The sequence below is a fragment of the Rhinopithecus bieti genome, unplaced genomic scaffold (genome assembly GCF_001698545.2).
Source record: "Rhinopithecus bieti isolate Rb0 unplaced genomic scaffold, ASM169854v2 scaffold_6536, whole genome shotgun sequence".
Lineage (NCBI taxonomy): Eukaryota > Metazoa > Chordata > Mammalia > Primates > Cercopithecidae > Rhinopithecus > Rhinopithecus bieti.
In genome coordinates this window covers 373,087-395,181 of record NW_016805524.1, presented here as the reverse complement: position 1 = coordinate 395,181, position 22,095 = coordinate 373,087, and the positions used below count along the sequence as shown (strand labels likewise).

The following is a 22,095-nucleotide window of genomic DNA, read 5'->3' as shown; positions in this document are numbered from 1 at the left end:
TGATATTGATTCTTCCTATCCATGAGCATGGTATGTTTTTCCATTTGTTTGTGTCCTCTTTTATTTCACTGAGCAGTGGTTTGTAGTTCTCCTTGAAGAGGTCCTTTACATCCCTTGTAAGCTGGATTCCTAGGTATTTTATTCTCTTTGAAGCAATTGTGAATGGAAGTTCATTCCTGATTTTGCTCTCTGCTTGTCTGTTACTGGTGTATAAGAATGCTTGTGATTTTTGCACATTAATTTTGTATCATGGTACGTATTTCAAAGGTTTGATAAAGCTCTGTGCGTTGGCATTCACTAGTTGATGGAAACTTTCAAAATCTCTGATCCTCTGGCTGGTTATTTACTGACAGTGTCCTTTATGGACTTGTGTCTTATCAACTTGAAGAACTGATGTGGCAGCATAGAAACAGGATGTTAAAAGGTACAGTCAGATCTTGCACACTGAGTGTTAAGTTTACAGTAATTTGGATGAGCGAAGGGCCATTTCATCATCTTATCAACTGAGAAGGAATGGCAGAGCTGACCACTAGACAGTGATGCTATAGAGGTTTTAGAGGCACAACTCGGTTTTATACTTGGGAATGAGACAGGAGTTCAGCAGGACTGGTTTTACAAGATACAAATCACAAAGACCTTGCTGGTAAAACAGGATGCAATAAAGAAGCCAGCGAAAATCCGCCAAAACCAAGATGGCAAAAAAAGTGAGTTCTGGTCATCCTCACTGCTCATTATATTCTAATTATAATACATTAGCATACTAAAAGAAGAGCCCACTGGTGCCACAACAGTTTACAAATGCCATGGCAACATCTGGAAGTTAACCTATATGGTCTTTAAGTGGGAGGAACCCTCAGTTCTGGTAATTTCCTGCTCCTTTCTCAGGAAACTCATGAATAATCCACCCCTTATTTATCATATGATCAAGAAATAACCATAAAAATAGTCAACCAGCAGCCCTTAGGGCTTCATTGCCGGAAGAGTAGCCACTCTTTTATTCCTTTACTGTTTGATAAACTTGCTTTCACTTTATTCTATTGGCTTGCTCTTGAATTTTTTCTTGCAGAAAGCTAAAAACTCTTGTGGCCTCCTGGGTTGAGCCCCAGTTTCAGCATTTGCCCTGCGACAAATAAAGAGACTATTTGATTTAATAAATTTTCCATCTTATTTACATTTGGGTGATTTTAGCATGTTTATAATTGGGAAAGTTTTCAAAGTGATACTGGATGGTGACAAACGTACACATTTTTACAATTCCGTATTATAGCTCTCCAAGAGTTTTCTGGTTTCTTTTACCACACTCAGAATTTGAAAGGCAACCATCTGGGTCATGAAGATGCTTGCTGATCAACTGCTGGAGTAGAAGAGACTGCTGGGGTAGAAGAGACTTTAAGTCCCTTGCTGAAGACTGCAGTTTGGCTTACTGGTTTTAGTTATTTACACGACCTAACCTGTATCTCGAGGACTGTGAACGCCACTCATCACAGAAAACTTGGTACTTGAAGGTTTATCGGATTATGAAAGATTTTGTATCTGCCTGTGGTATCCTGAAAGTACAGACACCTGCAGTCTTGAACCTCAGCTTCTGGATTATTTCAATTATGAATTCTTTAGAGAGTTTTTTTTCTTTTTCTTTTTTATTTTTGAGACAGGGACTTGCTCTGTTGTCCAGGTTGGAGTGCAGTGGTGCAGTAACAGCTCACTGAAGCCTTGACCTCACTGAGTTCAAGTGACCCTCCTACTTCAGTCTCTTGAGTAGCTGTGACTATAGGTGCCTGCCACCATGACAGGCTATTTTTTTAATTTTTGTAGATAGGGGGTCTCACTATATTGCCCAGACTGGTCTCAAACTCTAGGACTCAAGCAATCTTCCCACTGTGGTCTCCCAAAGTGTTGGGATCATAGATATGAGCCACTTCCCCTGGCCTTAGGTAGTTTTGGTTCCTTCAGAATTAATGATCTGCATCTGCCATCTGCAAGGCCTGTGGATCTCCACTGATTTACAGGGGGTTTGCCATTACTGAGTTGACTTGTAGACAGAAAAACAAACTGCCTTTGTTGAACCATTTGGTTTTTCCTCATATTTTTCTCTTTTGTGAAAGGCCTTAACCGAAGATCCCTGCTTTGCATCTGGAATATGCCTGCAGTAATGTTTGTTAAGAAATTTGAGTTTGAGAGTAACTGTTCCTGTGGGGCTGTAGAAGAGCTGGTTGTTATTCTAATAGATTCCTGACCCTTGCTATTGCTTCAAATTAGATTGTTGCAAGTTTAGAAGGTGCAGGTGAAGTTTTCCTTTTAGGTTTTGCTGGTACTGACACAAGCACAGACATGCTGCCCATGAGCGATAATCTCCATCTTCTTCATCCTCCTCCCCATGAATTTTTAAAACAACCCAAATTACCTCTGATAACTGTCTCTTCTGAGAGTTTTCTCCCTCAATACTTATGTTTTTCAGACTTGGTTCTGGAGAGCGGATTATGTCTTATTTAAGCTGTTAAGTATTTGTGATTCACATAAAAGTATAGTGTTCCTTCCTTCTCTGTGGGGGGAATCATGAATATCACTGAACCCTATATATACACATATATATGTATATACATATGTACACATTTTTGTATATATACACCCTATATATACACATATATATGTATATACATATGTGTGTATATATATATATATATACACACATTATGTTTTCTCACATACATACATACTTATAATAAAGTTTAGTTTATAAATCAGGCATAAAAAGAAATAATATTAACTAATAATAAAATAGGGCAATTATATAACAATATACTAAATTTATGTGACTGTAGTCTTTTACTGTCAAAATATCTTATTGTACTGTACTCACCTCTTTTCTGATCGTGGTAGACCGAGGATAACTGAAACTTTAGAAAGAGAAACTAGGGATAAGGGAGGACTATCGTACCACTTTATACACCTGTTTTGTGCATCTATTTATTGGCAGTCTGTATTATCTGAAGCAATCGAAATGAAAACTTTTTAAATAAGTGCCACCATCTGCCTTTGGACTTGCAGATTCTCGATAAATCTCAATAGAAAAAGGAACAGAAGCATATGTTAATGTCGCTGTAGGTTTTCCTCAGATGAGAGATCCTCCTGCACACAAGGGAGGTCTCAATGAGGTCTTTTGGTTCCAGCTCAGTATCAATTACACCCCTAAAGGGCCAGGTTTCCCTCAGCGGTTTCCTTGTTGATGTTTGCAGCTCAGGATCATGCTTCCTTTTGCCTCCTAGAAACCTGTGGAAATGCTGGACACCTTGCGTAGGGTGTCTGGAGCTGGAAATGGCAAGGGGTAGCCCACATCTTCCTGTCTTCTGTTGTCTCCTATCACTTCACTAAAACTATCAAGCAAAATCAGAGCCAAATGACAAGACGACTTGCTTCAGATTCTAGAAATCAGCCCAGTTTAGTTCACTCTGTGGCTTCATGATGGTTTAAACTTCATGATGGGTTAAACAACTTCACTCAGCTGTACCTTTAACAATTATGCCCTAAGTCTGAAGTCTATGACTCAGGCTTCCTGACTTCAATGTCTGCTCACTTGTTTTTATTGTTTGTGGTATCCCATGTCTCTTAACCTTAAAATGCCCTTACCTATGAATGTTACATTGCAGATATCCACTCAGTAACCTCTGAAGTATAAAGTCAATGAAGAAAGTGTGCTCTTTTGTCTGATTCTTATTTAGGAGATAGTATAGTTTTGCATTAAGAACACAAAATCTAGAAGCAGACTGCCTGAGTTTTCATCTCAGCAATGTGACCTCGAACAAGCTACTCAGCCTAGAAGTGTCATGATTTGTTTTACAAAACAAGGATGATAATTATCATAGCGCCTACCACATAGGTTTTGAGAATCAAGTGAGTTAGTACATAGTACTTGGAACAGTGCCTGATACACAGAAAACTTCATAAGCCTTTTCTTTTTGCTATTATCTAATGTGCTCACATCAAAATGTCCAAAATGGTTAAAAAATATTCATTGATGATGATTTACTCTGACTTGCAAGGAGTTGGGGCTCCATCAATGTTTAATGAATTGAGTCTAAAGCAAAAATAAAGATGACAAAGGTGCTGAAATATTTTAATCACAATTTTCTCTAAATATAAAGTTTTTATTTTACTACACACATTCCAGGATTTGTTTGGCTGAGGGGATTCAGAAGTACATGGGAGCTTCAATTTATATCAGGCTGCTAATTAATTAACTGCTAAAGAAGTTCCATGGGTAATTGGTATGATGTGAAAATCCTAGTGCTTTGTAACTCCCTTTAGCTCAGGTAAATCGGTTTTCCTGAACACATTGCAATAGTGTTTACTGAGTTAGGTACTCTGTATGCGTGTGGTTGTCCAATTCTACCAACACCATAAAGAATATATTCTATCACCACCATTTTAGAGAGGAGGACACATGCCCAGAGTCACTCGACCAACAGAATTAGAGTCAATATGAAGGCACAAGTTGCTTCTTGCAAAACACAAGCCTTTCAAGTGCCCATGCTAATCATAGTTAACAATCATTAAAACAACAGCCCAGATTGAAGCGGTGGGAACAAAAAGGCAGAAAAGTGGTGTTTAATGCTTCTTCCACCACTTAGAGGCAAGTCATTCAACTTCTCTAGGACACAGTATCAACAGAAAAAGGACACTAAACCACTTTTCTGAGGCAGACTGCGCCAGTTTTCTTGCAGTCTTTCAGGTCTACAGTATTTATTATTTTCACTGATTTCTCTGATTTGCCTATATGTATTTGTTGAGCATCTGTTATGTGCAAGGAACAGTGCTAGAAGCCCCACAAGATGAAAAAAAAAAATGAAATAGGATGTAATTCTTTGCCTCCTTTGAGACTACTGGTGATAGTGACCCATTAAGCTCGGGGAGACTACCCTCTAGTTGGGGGAGGACGTGGCAAGTCACAGTCACCGTTAACAGGCTGCAGTAGCAGAGGAGAAGTGCAGTCTGTGCCAGTTCAGAGGAGGTAGGAAGCATAATGAGTGGGGAGCATTAGGAAAAGACTTCAAGGTGAAGATGCCATTTAAACTGAGCTTTAAGAGTTAGAGAGGGGAAATTCTGGCTGGAAGAGAATAGAGTTGGAGGTAGGGAGTTGGGAAAACATAGTGTCTTCATGAAACAATGGTCTTCCAATTTGGGTGAAATGAAGAATACTGGAAGATAATGCTAATTTGGATTGAGAAGCCAGGTTAAGAAGATTAGGTTACTTATGAAGAAAAAGAAAACGTTCAAGCTTTTTAGCATGGCTGTGAAGGCTTAGAGCTTCACTTTAGGAAGATTAACTCAATTTAGTATGTTGAGTCCTTTTGAGTCTAGGAGCCTGAGAGAATCCTGGTACCATTGATGGAAAACAGGAAGTCCAGAGGAGTTGGTTTGTTTCTCTTACCACCAAATTCAGGTTTCTATGTAATTAATTTGAAGAACTGCAGAAATGTTGGACTGGATTTTAGGAGAAGGAGCAGAAGTGAGGAAACAGAGGAAACACAGTCAGGTACAGACCTCAGGGATGTACACATGGAGTTAGTTGGCAGGAAATAGAAGCCAGTCAGGAAAGAAAGAAGCAATCAGTGGAAACAGTGGAAAAGCAGTTCTGTGTTTGGGGCTAAAGGAGAAAGAACTGAGAAAATCAATGAAGACCATTAAATTATAAGCTTCTTGAGAGTACAGGTTGATGAGATTGTTGTAAGACAATCCGTTTATTTAAATATTTCCCATGACAGGCATGGTACAGTGTTTCTCACATTCTCAGCACTCAGTGAATTTTGACTGATATCTATATTGTGCAATGCCATACAAGGTTTGAGGAAAGGGAAGACTGAAAAGACCATTTGTCTTTATGATCAAGAGATCTTTGGTTATTGCTCCTGTATTGTGATTCTCCAGGCTTTCTGTTTTAAGAAACATAAAGAACACAGATATTATTCATATCAAAGATTAAGGCATATACAACATTCCCTCTAGGCCGTGTGTTGTGTTGGACCATGAATGTAAAAGTGTCTGGTTTTGTAATAGTACATATTGTCCCTTAGCACTCTGCTGGTTTGTATGAATATCAGTATGTCTGAGAATGTATGAAGGAAGGTGGAAGTAAACAAGCTGTCCAACTCTAGAAAAGTCCAGTGTGGTGGGTGCCCACAATGAAATAGTAAGCCGCATCAAAAGCCCTGTACTAGATGGAATACAGTAACACAATTGTATCTTGTAAACATCATGTCCAGTGAAAAGGAGTAAGAAACAGAAATGAATAAAAAAAATAAGAAATAAGTGAGATGAGAAATAAGAATCAAAAAACAGAAATAAAAGCTACAGCATAATAACATCTGTGTAAATAATAACAGACTCAAAATAACACTGTACAGCATAACACAAGGACACATACTTAGCCAAAGACATATCCATTAGAGTGAATGTCTCCTGGGGGTAGTGAAGGAATAAACATCCAAATCAGGATGATGGAGAAAATCAGACAAAACAAGAGAAGGACCTTGAAAAGATTAATGATGAGGTATGTAATTAATTCATGATTTGAGTAGACATCAAAAGAAAAAAGGGAATATGTGATGGAGGCGTGTTTTTTCAAATCTCAAACAAAGGTTCATACAATAATGACAGAGATACTATATAGGTTTTACATTTATTATGCTCATTGGCAAACAAAAACAGAAACAACATATATTATCTACAGTAAAATTCGTGCATATGATAAGGCCTATTAATTTTTGCTTCAACTATATGGCTCAAAGTGACATCAGGTGTGTTGGGGACAGCAAGAAGAGTGGGGCTATTCATCACAGTAGGAACAGAATAGTGCACATGGTGCCACCCACAGGTTCTTTCAACATGAAGAAGCTTTCCAAGAAGCAGCTTAGGTTAGATAGACCTCAACCTAATATTTAAGGCTATCATCTAAGGCATTATTAATACTTGTGACTATTTTCTAGGGCATCACATGTTATGCAATTAGCAAGCAGGAATTTAGTACTGACATTTGCATTCTAGCTTAATAGTTACATTTATTACTTCTTTTCATTAAAAATGTGTGTTCTAGCAAATTCATTTTCTACCCATTCAAATAATGAGATTATCTCTCATAAAAGTCAAGTCCAATTTGAACATATCTGCAAAGATATCCCCAATACATAGTGATTGGTAGAAAATATGAGTAGAGGATAAAAGATGGTTTACTTTTATATAGCATGCAGGAACCATGAATCAGATTTCTGCTTCTTCCTCACTCTTTTTAAACTGAAAATTAGAACCAGCAAGTCATGCACCCCATTAGAAGCCTCATTGAAGGTCTGAGGAGCTAAGGCTCAAGATGGTGTGTTTTTGCCTTGACTGCTCTCAACACAGTATTCCATCTGCTATTCCTTTGTTCCATCTGCTCTTTCTTAAACCTGTCTTGAAAAGAACAATGGTTATCTTCATCCTCTGTCTCAGAGATGATCTCCATCTTCTGAATGATCAGTTTAATGAGCTCATGCTGTTTTTCCAGGAGAAAAGTAAGATCCTTCAGCCTAAAAGGACATACACATTTCATGAATTTATTTTCACTTATTCTTTTAGCCCTTCTGAATGTAGGAAGGCATAGGTTTTAACCTCGGTAGTCACAATCCTTCCAGGAAACACAATGTTTTTGAAGTTTAAATGATTTTTCCCAAAGTTACACTGTTAGTTCATGGCTAGTTTATTTTTGTTCCCAGTTTACAGGTAAGAAACTATTATAGAGAAAGGTTAAGCAGCTTGCCCAGTGTCACAGTTATTAAGTACCTGGTTGAATAGGGGTTTGAACTCAGGTACTAACTAACTGTAAAACCCTCATGCTTAACCACTGCCCACCACATAGTTACTCCAGGGATCTTCAAAAGCTTTCAGAGCTTTGCTTTATGAATTCAGATGAAGAATACAGTTTATGATACTACCTCCAAGAGAAAGGAAATCAGCATTTTAATTTTTATTCACTTATTATTGGAAGCCAAACTGATTGGTGAATAGCGGCAAATATGTTGTTGGTTCTAAAGAATATCTCATGACTCTCAATACACTAGCTACAGCTGTCAATAAAGCATGACTATTATAAAATAAATAAACACCAATATAAAATATAACCTTATATTGTGCATTATTATTTATGAGTTTTAAATTTCTCAAGTACAGATAGAAGGAAAAATACATACCGGTATTTCTGCTTTAATATTTCCATTTCTAAAGATGTATCAGCATTTGGTATTTCTTGTCTTATTTCTCCAGTGCAAAATAAAAAACGGAATATATGCTGCTGGATAAAAACATAGTAGTTACTCAAATTGAATTCAGTTCAGGAACTTTTTCTTAAGCATGTGCCAAAATTCAACCACCACTGATACAAATAGGCATATGGCATAGCTATGCCCTCAAGGAACCCACAATCTGCCAGGAGAAAGAGATATGTGAAGAAAGAGCTGTGAAAGGAAGTCATACATACAGTCAGAAAGAAATAAAACATGTACAGATAAAACAGAAGAGCAGTAAATTAGGGTAGAAAATTGTTTAGAAAGGGGCTTTGCTGAATTGTTCTGTACATTTTCATGAGAAATGCCCATCATGGAAGGTGGTATTCTATACGAGATTCATTGCTAATTTCTAAAACTGCACTGCACATTATCCAATACAACTCAACCGATCAACAAAGTTTCACCTGGAGAAATTTCTGAAATGTTATTTTAATACATTTCATTTTAATTTAATATATTTTAAACCACAGTTGACTGGAGAGGGTCAAAGGGCAGATGTGAAACGATCAAGAATGAGGTAATTCTAGGCTTCCAGGTGAGAGAAAATGGTGACTTGCACAGGCCACCCAGGAAGTCAAATGGACCAGACTGAGGGGAGAAGGAGAGGGAGGGGACAGATCAAGGGTGACTCCTGGGTGGCTGGCTCACACAGGCTAATGAATGGTGCTGACATTGTTGCAAAGAGGAACCAGGACTTTTTCACTTCGTTTCCTGTAGGGGATATGTGAGGAGAGGGAGAAACGTGAAAGCATTGAAGTTTGGTTTTGAACCTGCTGAATGTGAGGCACCTTTAAAACATGCAAGTGGAGATGTCAAATAGGCAGCTGGGTGTAGGGGCCGGGAACTGAAGGGTGAGCTCTAGGATTGAGAAATCAGTTGCTGAGCATTCTGTTTTGGTAGTAATTGTAACCATGGACATGTATAAAATCAGTTGGAGAGATATTGTGGGGTTAGAATAAAGCCTACACTGATACTCAGGGCCACTTTATCACCTTATGACTACACAGGGGGAAATTAACCTGAAAAGGACTCAGGAAGAACAGGTATAGAGATGAAGGGAGCCCAGACATACTAAGGATTCGCACCCAGTTATTCTGGCTCTTCATATGGCCCTTCTTCCATTATAATGCAATGGTCTTGCTTAGTCTTTGATCACTTAATTAGCTCATTTTCTACAGTGGACACTGTGTGTGTGTGCATGTGTGTTCGTGTGTGTGTGTGTGATATGGTTAAGACTTTGTGTCCCCACCCAAATCTCATCTTGCATTATAATCCCCATAATACCCACGTGTCAAGGGAGAGACTGGGTGGAGGTAATTGGATCATGGGAGTGGTTTCCCTCATGCTGTTCTCGTGATAGTGAGTGAGTTCTCACAAGATCTGGTGGTTTTATAATTGTCTGGTAGTTCCTCATGTGTTCGTTCTCCTTCCTGCTGCCTGTGAAGAAGGTGCCTTGCTTCCCCTTCACCTTCTGCCATGATTGCAAGTTTCCTGAGGCCTCCCCAGCCAAGCGGAACTGTGAGTCAATTAAACCTCTTTCTTTTATAAGCTACCCAGTCTTGGGCAGTTCCTTATAGCAGTGTGAAAACGGATTAATACATTGTGTGTATGTATATGTGTGTGTGTGTGTGTGTGTGTAAATGTGTTCTTTATTGTATATTCTAAACACTTGGCTGTATATACACACATATATATCTACACGTAAATGTAAATGACATGTGACTGGGAAAAGCAAATAAAGTATGCCTGTACTGTAAAAAAGACACTAAAAGGGTGTGGCTGGTCCCTGGCCCATCTGCTCTAACAGGGACAGCATGCATTTAACACAGATGCCATGGATGAGCCACCTGAAAGGGGAGAGCAAATATCACCCTCCTCTCACCCAGCTCTTTCACATCTTGGGTTAATCATATCCTTTTTTTTTTTTAAAGCACAACTTCTCTGCCCACAGGCAGAGAAGACTTAAAGTCTATAAAAGGGCCCCCTTAGGGTTAACACAATGAATGAATATCAAACAGTGTCATATTATTGATGTTGTTATTTGTTATGTGTACTTACGAATAATATCCCACCACATCTGGGTTTGTTGGGATACACGATGATGGATTTCTGATCCACTTTGCGTAGAAACCAAAGTGGCAGCTTCTTCTCTAAGCTGGTATGAAGTTCCACCTAAAGTGCATTTTGGGTTTAATGACAGAATCACTAGTTAGTACCTGGAATTTTTATATGGCACAGAGGTAATCATTAATACAGCAAAATGGAAACTGATTTCTATGTCCTGACTTCTGTGCCACAGCTGGGCTGGCCAGGCTTCCTTATCCCCTAGCTCACAGTCACCTGCCCCTTCCTCTCACCTCACCCACTGACAGGGCAGCAATCTGCCTTAGAGCAGGAAAAGAAAGAGAGGAAGAAGTTGCTTAAAAAAGGAATTCAACATTTAGTCACTTGCTCTTTATTGTTCAGGGATAGTCACCTGATGTTTTATTGTTCAATGCTGGATATTTAAAGAAGAAAAGGGTAGTTCATACTCTTGGGGTGTTGCAATACTACAAAATGTGCACAACTGGACAGTGTGAATGTGTGTGTGCATGCACACGTGTGTGTGTACATATGTATACACACCTAGGGCAGGAGAGAAGGAGTGCTTAACTGGAGGAAGACAAAGGTAAGCAGTAAAAGAATTAGAACTCTTGTGCCTAAGAGTATGTCATGCATTTTTCATGTCTGTGCTATCAGGTGCAAAATGGTTTAACTATGATGAATTTTAAGTATAATTACTATTTTCAGGGATAGCAAATGAGATATTTCCCCACATTTAATTTTTTTCATTTATTTTTGCCAAATTTATCTCTGCTTCTTTATACCCCTTTGTATCTGGTAAATAGGTATGTTTACTGTAACTACTAGTGAGATTTTCTTTCTAACACCAAACACCTTCCAATATTAGCGATTTATAGCCATAAAGAGTGAAATGGTAAGAACTTCCCTGACACCACTGCTTAAAATTGTGGCTCCCCACTGTCCCCGACATGACTTTCCCCCATGTGGCTTCCTTGCTATTTTTACAGCACTTACCACCATTTAACATACTGTGCATTAGTTCCAGCTTCAAGAAAAGCTATGTTTTCCTGTATTTTATTAATAATACCAGTTAAATATTTTCACTGATTTTCTATAATAATTTCTAGGGTTCCTTTTTTTCCCCTTTGCTCTTTAGGGTGATACTACTTTCCCCTTCCCATACATACAGTTTTAGAGGTCACGTCTTATTTCCTCACACTTGATTGAAAAAGATTTACTCAAGCTTGATGTTTGCCAACAGATAAAATACATGGTGTGTCTTAACCTCTTCATTATCTACATAGGTCTCTCAAAGATGGTCCTGGGGGAGGCTGGCAAGCAAAGCCCCAGGTCCAGTGTGGGTCTGGCAGGACCCACTGAACCTGGCTCCACTGGGCTCAGGGAGCATCTTTACCTCCTCTAACTTGTGGGTTTTCCATGCTGAAGGGTAAGATGCACTCTGTGGATTTCCCTTTCTAATTTGCAGCAGGGATATAAATGTTTATGGACTGTCTGCAGCTGCCAAAACTGTGGTGGAAAGTGGAGATACCAACATTTAAAAACACCCAAACAGTTTCAAGCCCCTCAAAATACTCATAACACCTGTCCCTAAGGAACTGACAGTCCCCATAAAGAACACATCTCCCAGCATGCGTTGTCCCGAGGCCTGTCTCCACTTCCCATGGAGATGATTCTCTGAGAGAACTAAATGGCCCTGTCGGAAATGTGTGCTTCTTGTCTGGTTCTGCTCGTGGTTCTGCTGTGGGCTCAGACATAGGTTTCAGAATGGATGCAGAGAGTTTCTTAAGAAACCACTCAGGAGAAGTAGGAGAATGGCTTTCTGGTTTTCCAGTCGATGCTGTTTTTGATCCAAAACAAGGCATAGATAACATGGGGATACTAGGATTTGTGCCATTTACTTTCAGAGAGCAGAGTAAACAATATAGGTTTGTGCTTTTCAGCTCAACCCCACTGACACTGTAATTGAGTGAGCTTCCCAACTTTGCTTGTATTCTTGTTTTTATCTATTCCCCAAGGTATTTTAAAGAGCTGTTAGGGCAGTTATGAGGTACTGCTGACATAACTGCCAAGAGGTTTATACATCTCCTCTCCATATCCATACACCTGAAGTCCTAAACACCATCTTTGTGACAGTAATAACCTGCCATTAGCTTTTCCTGCCTTCAATCTTTCCTCACTATACCAAAATAATAACAGATCACTATAAACACCATTTTCATTGTGGAAGGGCTGAGAATAACTCTTCGCTAACTTACAAAATAACTTGAAGCACTTCATCATTTAGTGCCCTTTGCTAAGGTTTTTCTTTGCTGGTTTTGAATAAACCCCCATATCATCTGGAGCAATCTAATCACCCACTAACATGAATGATCCTTCCAGGCAAGGGGGGCCTTGGGCCAGGGCCTTCGGCCAGTGCCTTGGCCGTTTTCCCCAGTTCTGATGTGGCCCTTTGCTCTTGCTGCCCTCTCCTTTCAGGACGGTATCAATGTCCTGTTAAATCTCAACTACCTTTCAACACTGACTCATCTCACCCCTTCCATGTAGCATTCCCTTAATTATTTTTGCATTTTTTTCTGTACCTGATAATCATTTGTGTTTGTTCTCTAAATGTTCCAATCACTCTGTATCTCTGTATAATATACAGCCATGTCATAGAGCATAGAATTTACAAATGGTTCTCAGTTGATTTTTGATATTTAATTCTATGAATGCCTAGCTGGTGTGCTAAGTAGAATAGTCAGAGATCACATCCCTCTGTTTCCTCTGGGTCTCATAAGTTGTACTGGACTTTGTATACACTATGTATTGAAACACTGTTTTTCAATAAATAAATATTAGTGTATGGCTGAATGAATAACAGAGAAGAAAGAATCTGGACAAATAAAAGTGAAGAGGAGACAAGAGTGAATAGAAAGTTATATCATTACGTGACTTTTCCATCTCCTCTCTCAAACTGGCCAAAGTTTCTGAATGCATACAGTCAACTGGTCAACAAATATCCTTGAAGCATCAAAAATGGCCATTTGAATTTGAAATTTAAAGACAATCCAGTCAAGAGCATAAAAATAACTTTGTGTTGTATGACAGAAAGGTACCTCACAAGGTTCAATAGCCAAATACCTAGCCAGGAAACTTTGATACCAAATTTTACATCAAATTGTCTATAAAAATGAGAGAGATGTCACAAGAGAACAAAACCTCACAGATGCAGTTAAAACTTCAACATAAATCATGCCGTTCAGTAAGTTTGAATAAACGTGATGCAGACAATACCTAACAGGATGGTCTGACTCATGATTTTTGACTTTATGGTGGTGGGAAAGTGATGTATATTCTGTAGAATCTGTACTTCAAATTTTAAACTTTGATCTGTTCTGGGCGAGCAATGTGTGGTACTCTCCTAGGATGCCGGGCAGTGGCAGCGAGCCACAGAACCCAGTCAGCCACATGATCAGGAGGGTAAACAGTCCAACTTTACAGTGTAAGTGGTATAAATTTACAACTGGCATATTCCTTCAAAATGCCCATTTTTGACTTGTAATATTTTTAACTTATTGTGGGTTTACCAGAAGATAACACTGCCATAAGTGGGGAAGCACTGCACTTACCTGCATAGCTATCCTCTTCAATGATGCGTGTTTCTGGACCTCAGCAATGTCACCAACTGCCAAACCAATCTGAAGTATGACACAAAATTTAATCACTACAGTTTAACAGCCCACTGAAAAATGCATGTAAGGTCTGTCTTAGTCCATTCACACTGCTATAACAAAATAGTTTAGTCTGGGTAAAGTATAAATAGCATAAATTAATTGCTTACAGTTCTGCAGGCTGGGAAGTCCAAAATCAAGACTCGGGCAGAACTGGTTTCTGGTGACAGCCCATTCCTCATAGGTGGCACCTTCTATGTGTTCCCATATGGCAGAAGAACAAAGGAGCTAATAAGCTCCCTCATAGTTTTTTTATAAGGGAACTAATTCCATTCATGAGGGCTCTCCCCTCATGGCCTACTCACCTCTGAAAGGCCCCACCTTCTAATGCCATCTTCTTGGTGATGAGGTTTCCATATATACATTTTGGGTGGGACATAAAAATTCAAACCATAGCAAGGTCTCTGTGGCTAAAGTGGGAGTGTGGGCATATGACCTACTACTAGTAGTAGCTGCAGAATACTTTGGTAATACACCTTACAGAAAACTACAAGGCCTATATACCTCTGCAACGGTGATGGCCACATTCGGAGGTTCAGTACTCTTAAGTGTTATAAAAACTTACGACACATGAATTAATCTGAAATTAATTTCATTTAAGATAACCTGTTATTTTTTGAAAGGACAGGGATGATATGATATCACATGCAATTAGGTGTAGCCAAGCAACATGGTGGGAAACTCCAGGAGTTTAGTAACTAAGGTAGACAAGAGTGATTTAACAACATGGAAAAAAATACTAAACTGAGAGAATGATACATATTATATCTTACATATGTTCAGAAGGAAAACATATACTATAGGGGCAGGAGAGGCTCTGGTGAGAAACCAGAAATGTGTAGCTAGATAGAATTAGGAGGGGGAAGCTGCTAGCTCAGTTCTACTCAATCTGTTGAATTCGCTCATTTCACTCACTCATTTATTTTTCTGGTACTTAGTTCCTGCCTTTGCTGAGCCAGCATCTTGCATGCTGCACTAGAAAGAAATGTCAGTGACTGCTCTTGAGGAGCTCAAAGTCCAGTAAACTCTATGAGACGAGGGATCTGTCAAGCTCAACACTGTATGCCCAGTGCTTAGTATAGAGTAGGGCACATAATAGGTAAACAAAACAGTCACAGAATGAATGAAGAGAGGGATAATATATTCTAGGGCTTGCAAACTAGCACTGAGAACTGGATACAGTCAGGAAATAGGTTTCACTGGGCAGGATAATATTGTTTTGGTTTTTAATTTGCAAGTTTTCAGATGGGTGTTCTCTCCAATTTACAATGACCCCCATCAAAACCAACCATCTCTGCCAGGCGCAGCATCTCACATCTGCAGTCCCAGAAATTTGGGAGGCTGAGGTGGGAGGATCACTTGAGCCCAGGAGTTCCAGATCAGCCTGGGCAATATGGCGAAACCCCATCTCTACAAAAATTAGCTGGGTGTGGTGTTGAGCACCTGTAGTCGCAGCTTCTAGGTAGGCTGAGGTGGAGGATCAGCTGAGACTGGGAAGTGGAGGCTACAGTGAGCCATGATCACTCCACCGTACTCCAGCCTGGGTCACAGAATGAGATCCTGTCTTAAAAAAAAAAAAAAAAAAAAACTAACCCTAAAACTAACCATTTCATACCTGCTGCTTCACATATTCTAGATACTTGCCTGGGCTCTGAAGACATTTGAGCTTATAAGCCATAGAAGAGATCAATTATTAACTTTTAATGGTCACTAACATTTATCAAATGCTTATCATGTGCCAAGTACTGTTTTAAGTTCCTTGTATTAGCTCATTTATTCTTTGCAATAATCTAGGAAGTAGGTTTTATTATTATTATTTGTTTGTATCCTAAAAACTATGGTAACACAAGGAAAGAGCACCCAATAGAGTAAGGTAATTGGAGACGGGTGGGTGGTTAAGGAAGTCTGCCCTGAAGAAATGATACCTCAGCTGAGTTTTGAAATCTTAGAGCTAACCCATGGTGGGATGTTTTCCAGGCAAAAGGAAGAGCCTGTACAAACTCTAGGCAGCATGAAGGAAAGTGTGGCACACTCAGGGAGTGTGCATTTCTGGGTAAATCCTGGGAACAGTGAGGTGTTGGAAAAGATCTTGGGAAGATCCAGCTCACAGGGACCTTTGCCTGCTATGCTGATGGGTTTGGACTGGATTAAAGCTTTTGAAGAGGCATGGAAAAATATTTAAAATAGCCACTGATGGGATTAGTTTTTCATTATCAGAGCATCACTATGGTGGCCATTTGTAGGAAGAATGAGACAAAGCAGTGAGGTAAGGTGGAGATGCTCTTGAGGCTGCTGGAGCAATTTGGATGAGGAACCATGACAGTCCAAGCCAACTGGAAGCAGATGTGAAAGCCAAAGAATTATTGAAAGAACTGAGGAAAAATGTGGGAGAGTGAAATAAAGACTATCTGCCAATGATCTGAGTAGGATGACTAGGAGATTCTACTGAGAGGCAGTAGAGATTCTGAAGGAAAGATAACATTAGTCTTGGCTCTGTTGGTTTGATTTTCCTCCAGGATATCCAGGTAGAAATGCACAATGGATGCCGGATGTGTGGATCTTCAGAATGGGGCCAACCTGTACTACTGCTAAACCCAATTCTCTTCTGGATAATTATCTTCCAAAACATAAACAATTATCAGAGAAGAATGTGGGCTTTATGTCATTCTCCATTATTCCTATTGCCATCCTTTGTTTTTCTAGGTCACCAAAATAAAACTCTGGAGTTGTATCAAATAAATGAATCAAAATACTTACTCATCTGTATATATTTTTTCCTTTCCAGAAACACTGCCTAGTATAGTCTCTGATACATAGTCAGACTCAAAGAAAGTGTGTGGAATACGTACAGGTGTGCATAAATGGATAAAGGAAAAACAGGCACAACAATGCCAATAAAGACTCCCCATGGACCTGGAATGGGATGCACCTTTGCCTGCATCAGCCAACATGCTCATGCCTTGAGCAGATTCTCTAGAGAATTCCATGTGGAAATGCACTCTTATGTCTGCTGATACTGTCTAGGCTTTGACTGGGTTCCAGGTGGCATCTGAACGTTGTACGCCCTCTGCATGAGAGACTTCCCCACTTGAATCTCTGGTTAATGGTAAATTCGAGCATAGAGACAATATATTCCATAAAGTCTCTGCCTAACCTCTGATCCCCTTTCCAACTCCAAAACATTACACACCTTCATCTTTATTGCTTTTCCCTGCTTCTTATTTCTTCATAGCATTTATCACTCCCATGACATCATGCAACACATTTTGTTTATTACCTAACTTCCTGACTGTTTGTAATCACACTGGGACTGAATATTGGTCTGCTTTCTTCATCACTGGTTCCTAGAACTTGTAACAGTTACTGGCATTTAGTAGATCCTTGATATTTGCCAAGTGCATGCATCTTTGCATGCCCTGAGCCTCTTGATATGCCTGATGCTTCCCAGGCACCAAATGAGTGTTGAATGAATAGATTTTGTAGTAGACCCTTTCTCATCTCCCCAGTGGAGGGAGATTAAAGAAGTTAAAAAATAATTATCATTATAAAATGTTTCAAATGATCAACAAACAGAAACTACAAGAAAAAACTACTTACAAGTAAATTCATGAGGACAATTGGGACAAATATTGTGAAGGAAATAAGTTGTGCAAAGGACAGAACTGGATGTGCCAATTCATTTCTCAGATATGGTTCTAGGAAGGACTCTCGATAATTGATATCTCCTAGCATCATGCTGAAGGTCTGGATTATAGAAAGCAATGGAGAGCTGAAGGGATCCTGAAAACACATGGTGAGGAACAAATGAAATGCAAAGTTTCTACCATGAAAAAGTGTTTCCTGGAGGTAGAATGATAAAAATTATATTCAGAATACATTTTTAAAGTCATAGGTATATAGCTACTGAAATACAGTGATAAGATATTAGTAAACAGTGGTAAAGTCATCAAAAATATGTTATCTGCATAAATAATAAATCATCTGCATTATACATAAACTTTTTGACAATGGACAAAGTTACTTAACATGATTATACATTTTCTCGGCAATAAAAGTCATTTGAAAGAGATAGCAGATAAAAACTAAAGTATTCAAATACTGTTATGCAATTAAGAATTTTCTAGACTATTTAGATTTAAGTATAAATATATATTTCCATAATTCACAGCGACAAAATCAACTACTGATGCAACTGTCTTACCTGTAAATTCAGGAGGATGTAAAAGCTGAGTCCAAAAGCCAGAAGAAGGAAAATAAATACAACTGTAGACCTCAATAAAGTTTTCAAAATTACCTCCAACATAACAATAAAAATTCCACAATTTTCAAATCTAGAAAAGTAAAAAAACACACAGACACACACATTTACTCACTTTTGTAGTCAAAGTGTATTCATTCAGTGACAATATTTATCATGTATTAAATCAGGTATTAGATTTCACAGACGAGATCCTTGAGGCCAGTTATTTTGAAAAAGAAAACATAAGAATTAATTGAATAATCATGTCTTAATTTTCAAGCTGTTAGTCACATTACTTTTGCTTTTATTCTCACTATTAATGTTATCTGTTTTTTTGGATACAGGGTCTTGCTTTGTCAACCAAGCTGGAGTGCAGTGGTGCAATTATTGCTCACTGCAGCCTTGACTTCCCGGGCTCAGGTGATCCTCCTGCCTCAGCTTCCCGAGTAGCTGGGACCACAGGCATACATCACCCCCAGGCTGGTCACGAACTGCTGGCCTCAAGCAGCAGCCTTCCTTGGCTTCCCAAAGGGCTAGGATTATAGGCGTGAGTCACTGTGCCCAGCCTTAATGTTACCTTAAATCATTTTACCACTTGACGACTGGACATTACTTCGACTGAAGTAGGGGAGAAAAATAATAGCTTCTCAATATCAAAGAAAATGCTACCAAATGCTTAATAAAGAAATTAGAGAGATAAATTGTGTACTGCATCATGCAGAGATTGAGTTCGTGAACCAGAAGGCACCTAATGCAGGGGACACACCACATGATTTGCATTTTATCCTCTTCATCTTCTTCGGTTTTCTTTTCTACCCCCTGCATCCTATATTGTGAAATGTTTGGATAGATAATCGGTGTGTCATCTGGCCTCTAACTTGTACTTTGCCTTTGACAAAGATGACTTTTAAATGAGGAACTTACAAGATTCTAAAGTTGAAAGGGACTTCAGCTAAATTCACAGAGACATATAATGACTCACCAAAGCCACTAATAATGACAGAGCCAAGGGTGCGACAGTGCCTGAACCTGTCTTAAATCCTACTTCTGGGCCACTGCCTTTCTCACCATACCATGTGCTCTCCAAGGGGCGGCACTCAACTCTCTATCACTGTGCTCATGACACAGTAATGCAGAAGATGCGGTGGAAAAGACATGTTCCCTGGAGTCAGAAAGACTTTGGTTAAATACTTGTATCTTGACTGACTCGCTGAGATCTTCAGCAAGTTACTGAACTCAGTGCTTCAGCTTCCTCTTTTAGAGAATGCAAATAATAACATTGGCCTCATTATTGGAAAGATTATGTGAAATAACATGAAACTCAACATTACCAACTGTCAGAGGCCTGGGAAATCTAGAATTAGATTCTTTGGGCTTATTTTTTCTTGTATACCACTTTGATTCCCCATACTATCTATCAGTTCATTTTGAGTGTTTTAATTCAAAGTAAATGCTTACAAAATAATATCAGGTAAAACAAGAATAGCCAATACTTTTCCCATTTACTCCCCCTATTTAATCTAGATTTGTCTAGACCAGTGTTCTTGACCAGGGCTTATTTGGCACACAGGGAACATCTGGCATTGTCTGCATTCATTTTTGGTTGTCACAAATGGAGTAAGGTGGATGCTACTGGTATCTAGTGGGCAGAAGCAAGGAGCCAGGAATGCTGCTAAGCATTTTACAATATACAAGACAGTCCACCTCCACAGATTAAAAAAAAAAAAAAGAAGAAGAAGAAGAAGAAAGAATTATCTGGCCACAAAGTTCAATAGTGCTGAGTTTGAGAAACCCTGATCTTCATTCTGAACTCTGGAACCATGCTCCAGCCTTTCCTTAATAGGGTGTAAAAAAATTCTTCTTATTTTGAAACAACTGGAAAAGGAATGTCAGTTTTAAATTTACACCAGATACAGTAGTTTTCTTTTGATATTAAAATGCTTAAAGGATGTGGAAATCATTCAAGCTTGTTTTACCTTTGCAGATACAATAAGAAATTCATCCAATAGAGGTAAACAGCAATTGCTCCACATTGCCACTGCAGATGAGCTGGTATTTCAACGAACAAGGGCAGCACAAAGATGATGCCCGTCGTGTAGATAATCCATTCTAAAATATTGCTCGTATCCATAAAATAATTCACTTTCTGGGATAGGAAATAATAAAAAATTACCACATATAGAGAGCTAGCATCTATAGGTGGTTATATACATGCACCCAGTAATATAATTTTTCTAGCTTTGCAGCCAGCTGGGAGAAGTTTAGGACCAAGGAGTAACCTCATGCCATCCTGGATTGACTTCAGTGCCCCCAGGGTATGAATCAGTGTTGGAGATGGCCCAGAGTCCTCTGTTAACCTGGTGTTATGGGAGTCTGACGCCTAAGGAAATCTTACAAATTGCTGGGCTTTCCCTGTGGAGTCCACTCCATCTTAAGGAAACTTCTTGGGGACTGCAAGTTGGTTTAGTAATTCCTGGGCCTTTCTACCCATATAAGAACATGAATGTGGAGCTCTCTTTATGAACTAAAGTTATTTCTAAAAAGGTTTGGGACATGCACTAAAACTTAATTAGGAAATAAAACAAATAATAATGGTATTTTCAAACTTTTATGTATTGGGCATTAGATTTCCAACAGAGTAGATCATTTAAATATCAATAAGAAAATGTGGCGATCAAATCTGACAGAAAATTCATGTAACTTTATAGCTCAATTTAAACTATAATCTGTAATTTTCATTTCTGGAAAATGAAAATAACGGCAAGAAAAATTAAATAATGTGCTTTAAATCGTTTAAGGTAAAATGCAACATTACAGTCTAACTATCAGAATTGTGACAAATTTCTTAAAGTATCTATATGAAAGTACTTGCAATGTATAATGTTTTAAAAATGCAAAGCAATATTATCAAATTTATAAATGCAAATATCTGTGCTTACATGATGCAACAAAGAAAATTTTCACAGAAAGTGAGGTGTTGTATGAAAGACATAAGATTTATAAAAATACTATTCATTAAAATATACAAAAAAATTGTAAAGACTTTCCAACCTCCATACTGAGAAAAGAAGGATCTATGCCATTTATCAACCAAAGGTAGGACCTGCAGACAATTTATACACTTGGTTCTGATCTGAACTTGGCTCACTCATTTAAAAGTGGAATATAAAGTTAAAATTTTGCTGTAAAAGTTCCAAAATTGTATTAAAACCTGGAATTTTATTTAATCAAAAAAAGCATTCCTGTTAGAAAAGGAATTCAAAGAAAGACTCATTTGAAATGGAGTCGGGCCAGATAACTTCTTCATAAACATTTACATTTAAAATTATCAAGTTCAACATTTAACCATTATGTTAGCAAAATCTTTAAAATTATGTAAGAGAGAAGAAAGTTCACTCATAAAGACCATTTGTAGTTAGAGAGATCCTTAAGGACCAGTAAAAGTGGAACATCTCTTTCATAGATATGTCAAGTAGGCAGTGACCTTACCTAAAATCATTTGATTTCTACCTTTTGAAACATTTATGCTTGGTGTTTCGAATCTGTATGTTAGTCAAGCTATGTAATTTTATTATGACATAATATTATCTCCAGTAATAGCTTATCAATTAACTTATGTCTTGCATATTAAAATATGTGCAACTTTAGAGATACAAAATGTATTACATACCTGTTGGAAAATTTGCCCCGCTTCTTTGCAATACCCAAATATACTTGATAAAACACTAAAATCATACAAGTTTTATTA

General features: G+C 38.4%; 1 protein-coding gene and 1 long non-coding RNA gene across 2 annotated transcripts in view; one reads left to right on the top strand and one right to left on the bottom strand.

Moving 5' to 3' along the window:
- The window catches only part of LOC108530074 (uncharacterized), a 217,294-nt gene that overhangs the window by 179,846 nt on the left and 15,353 nt on the right, over positions 1 to 22,095 (top strand). The gene's annotated exons all lie outside the window — the stretch shown is intronic.
- The window catches only part of TRPA1 (transient receptor potential cation channel subfamily A member 1), a 68,574-nt gene continuing 53,139 nt past the window's right edge, over positions 6,661 to 22,095 (bottom strand). The window contains 9 exon segments of the mRNA XM_017872726.1: positions 6,661 to 7,556; positions 8,217 to 8,314; positions 10,371 to 10,484; positions 14,006 to 14,074; positions 17,705 to 17,887; positions 18,309 to 18,438; positions 20,324 to 20,493; positions 22,018 to 22,067; positions 22,070 to 22,093. Coding sequence (XP_017728215.1) covers positions 7,346 to 7,556; positions 8,217 to 8,314; positions 10,371 to 10,484; positions 14,006 to 14,074; positions 17,705 to 17,887; positions 18,309 to 18,438; positions 20,324 to 20,493; positions 22,018 to 22,067; positions 22,070 to 22,093 — 1,049 coding nt within the window. The 3' untranslated portion in view covers positions 6,661 to 7,345.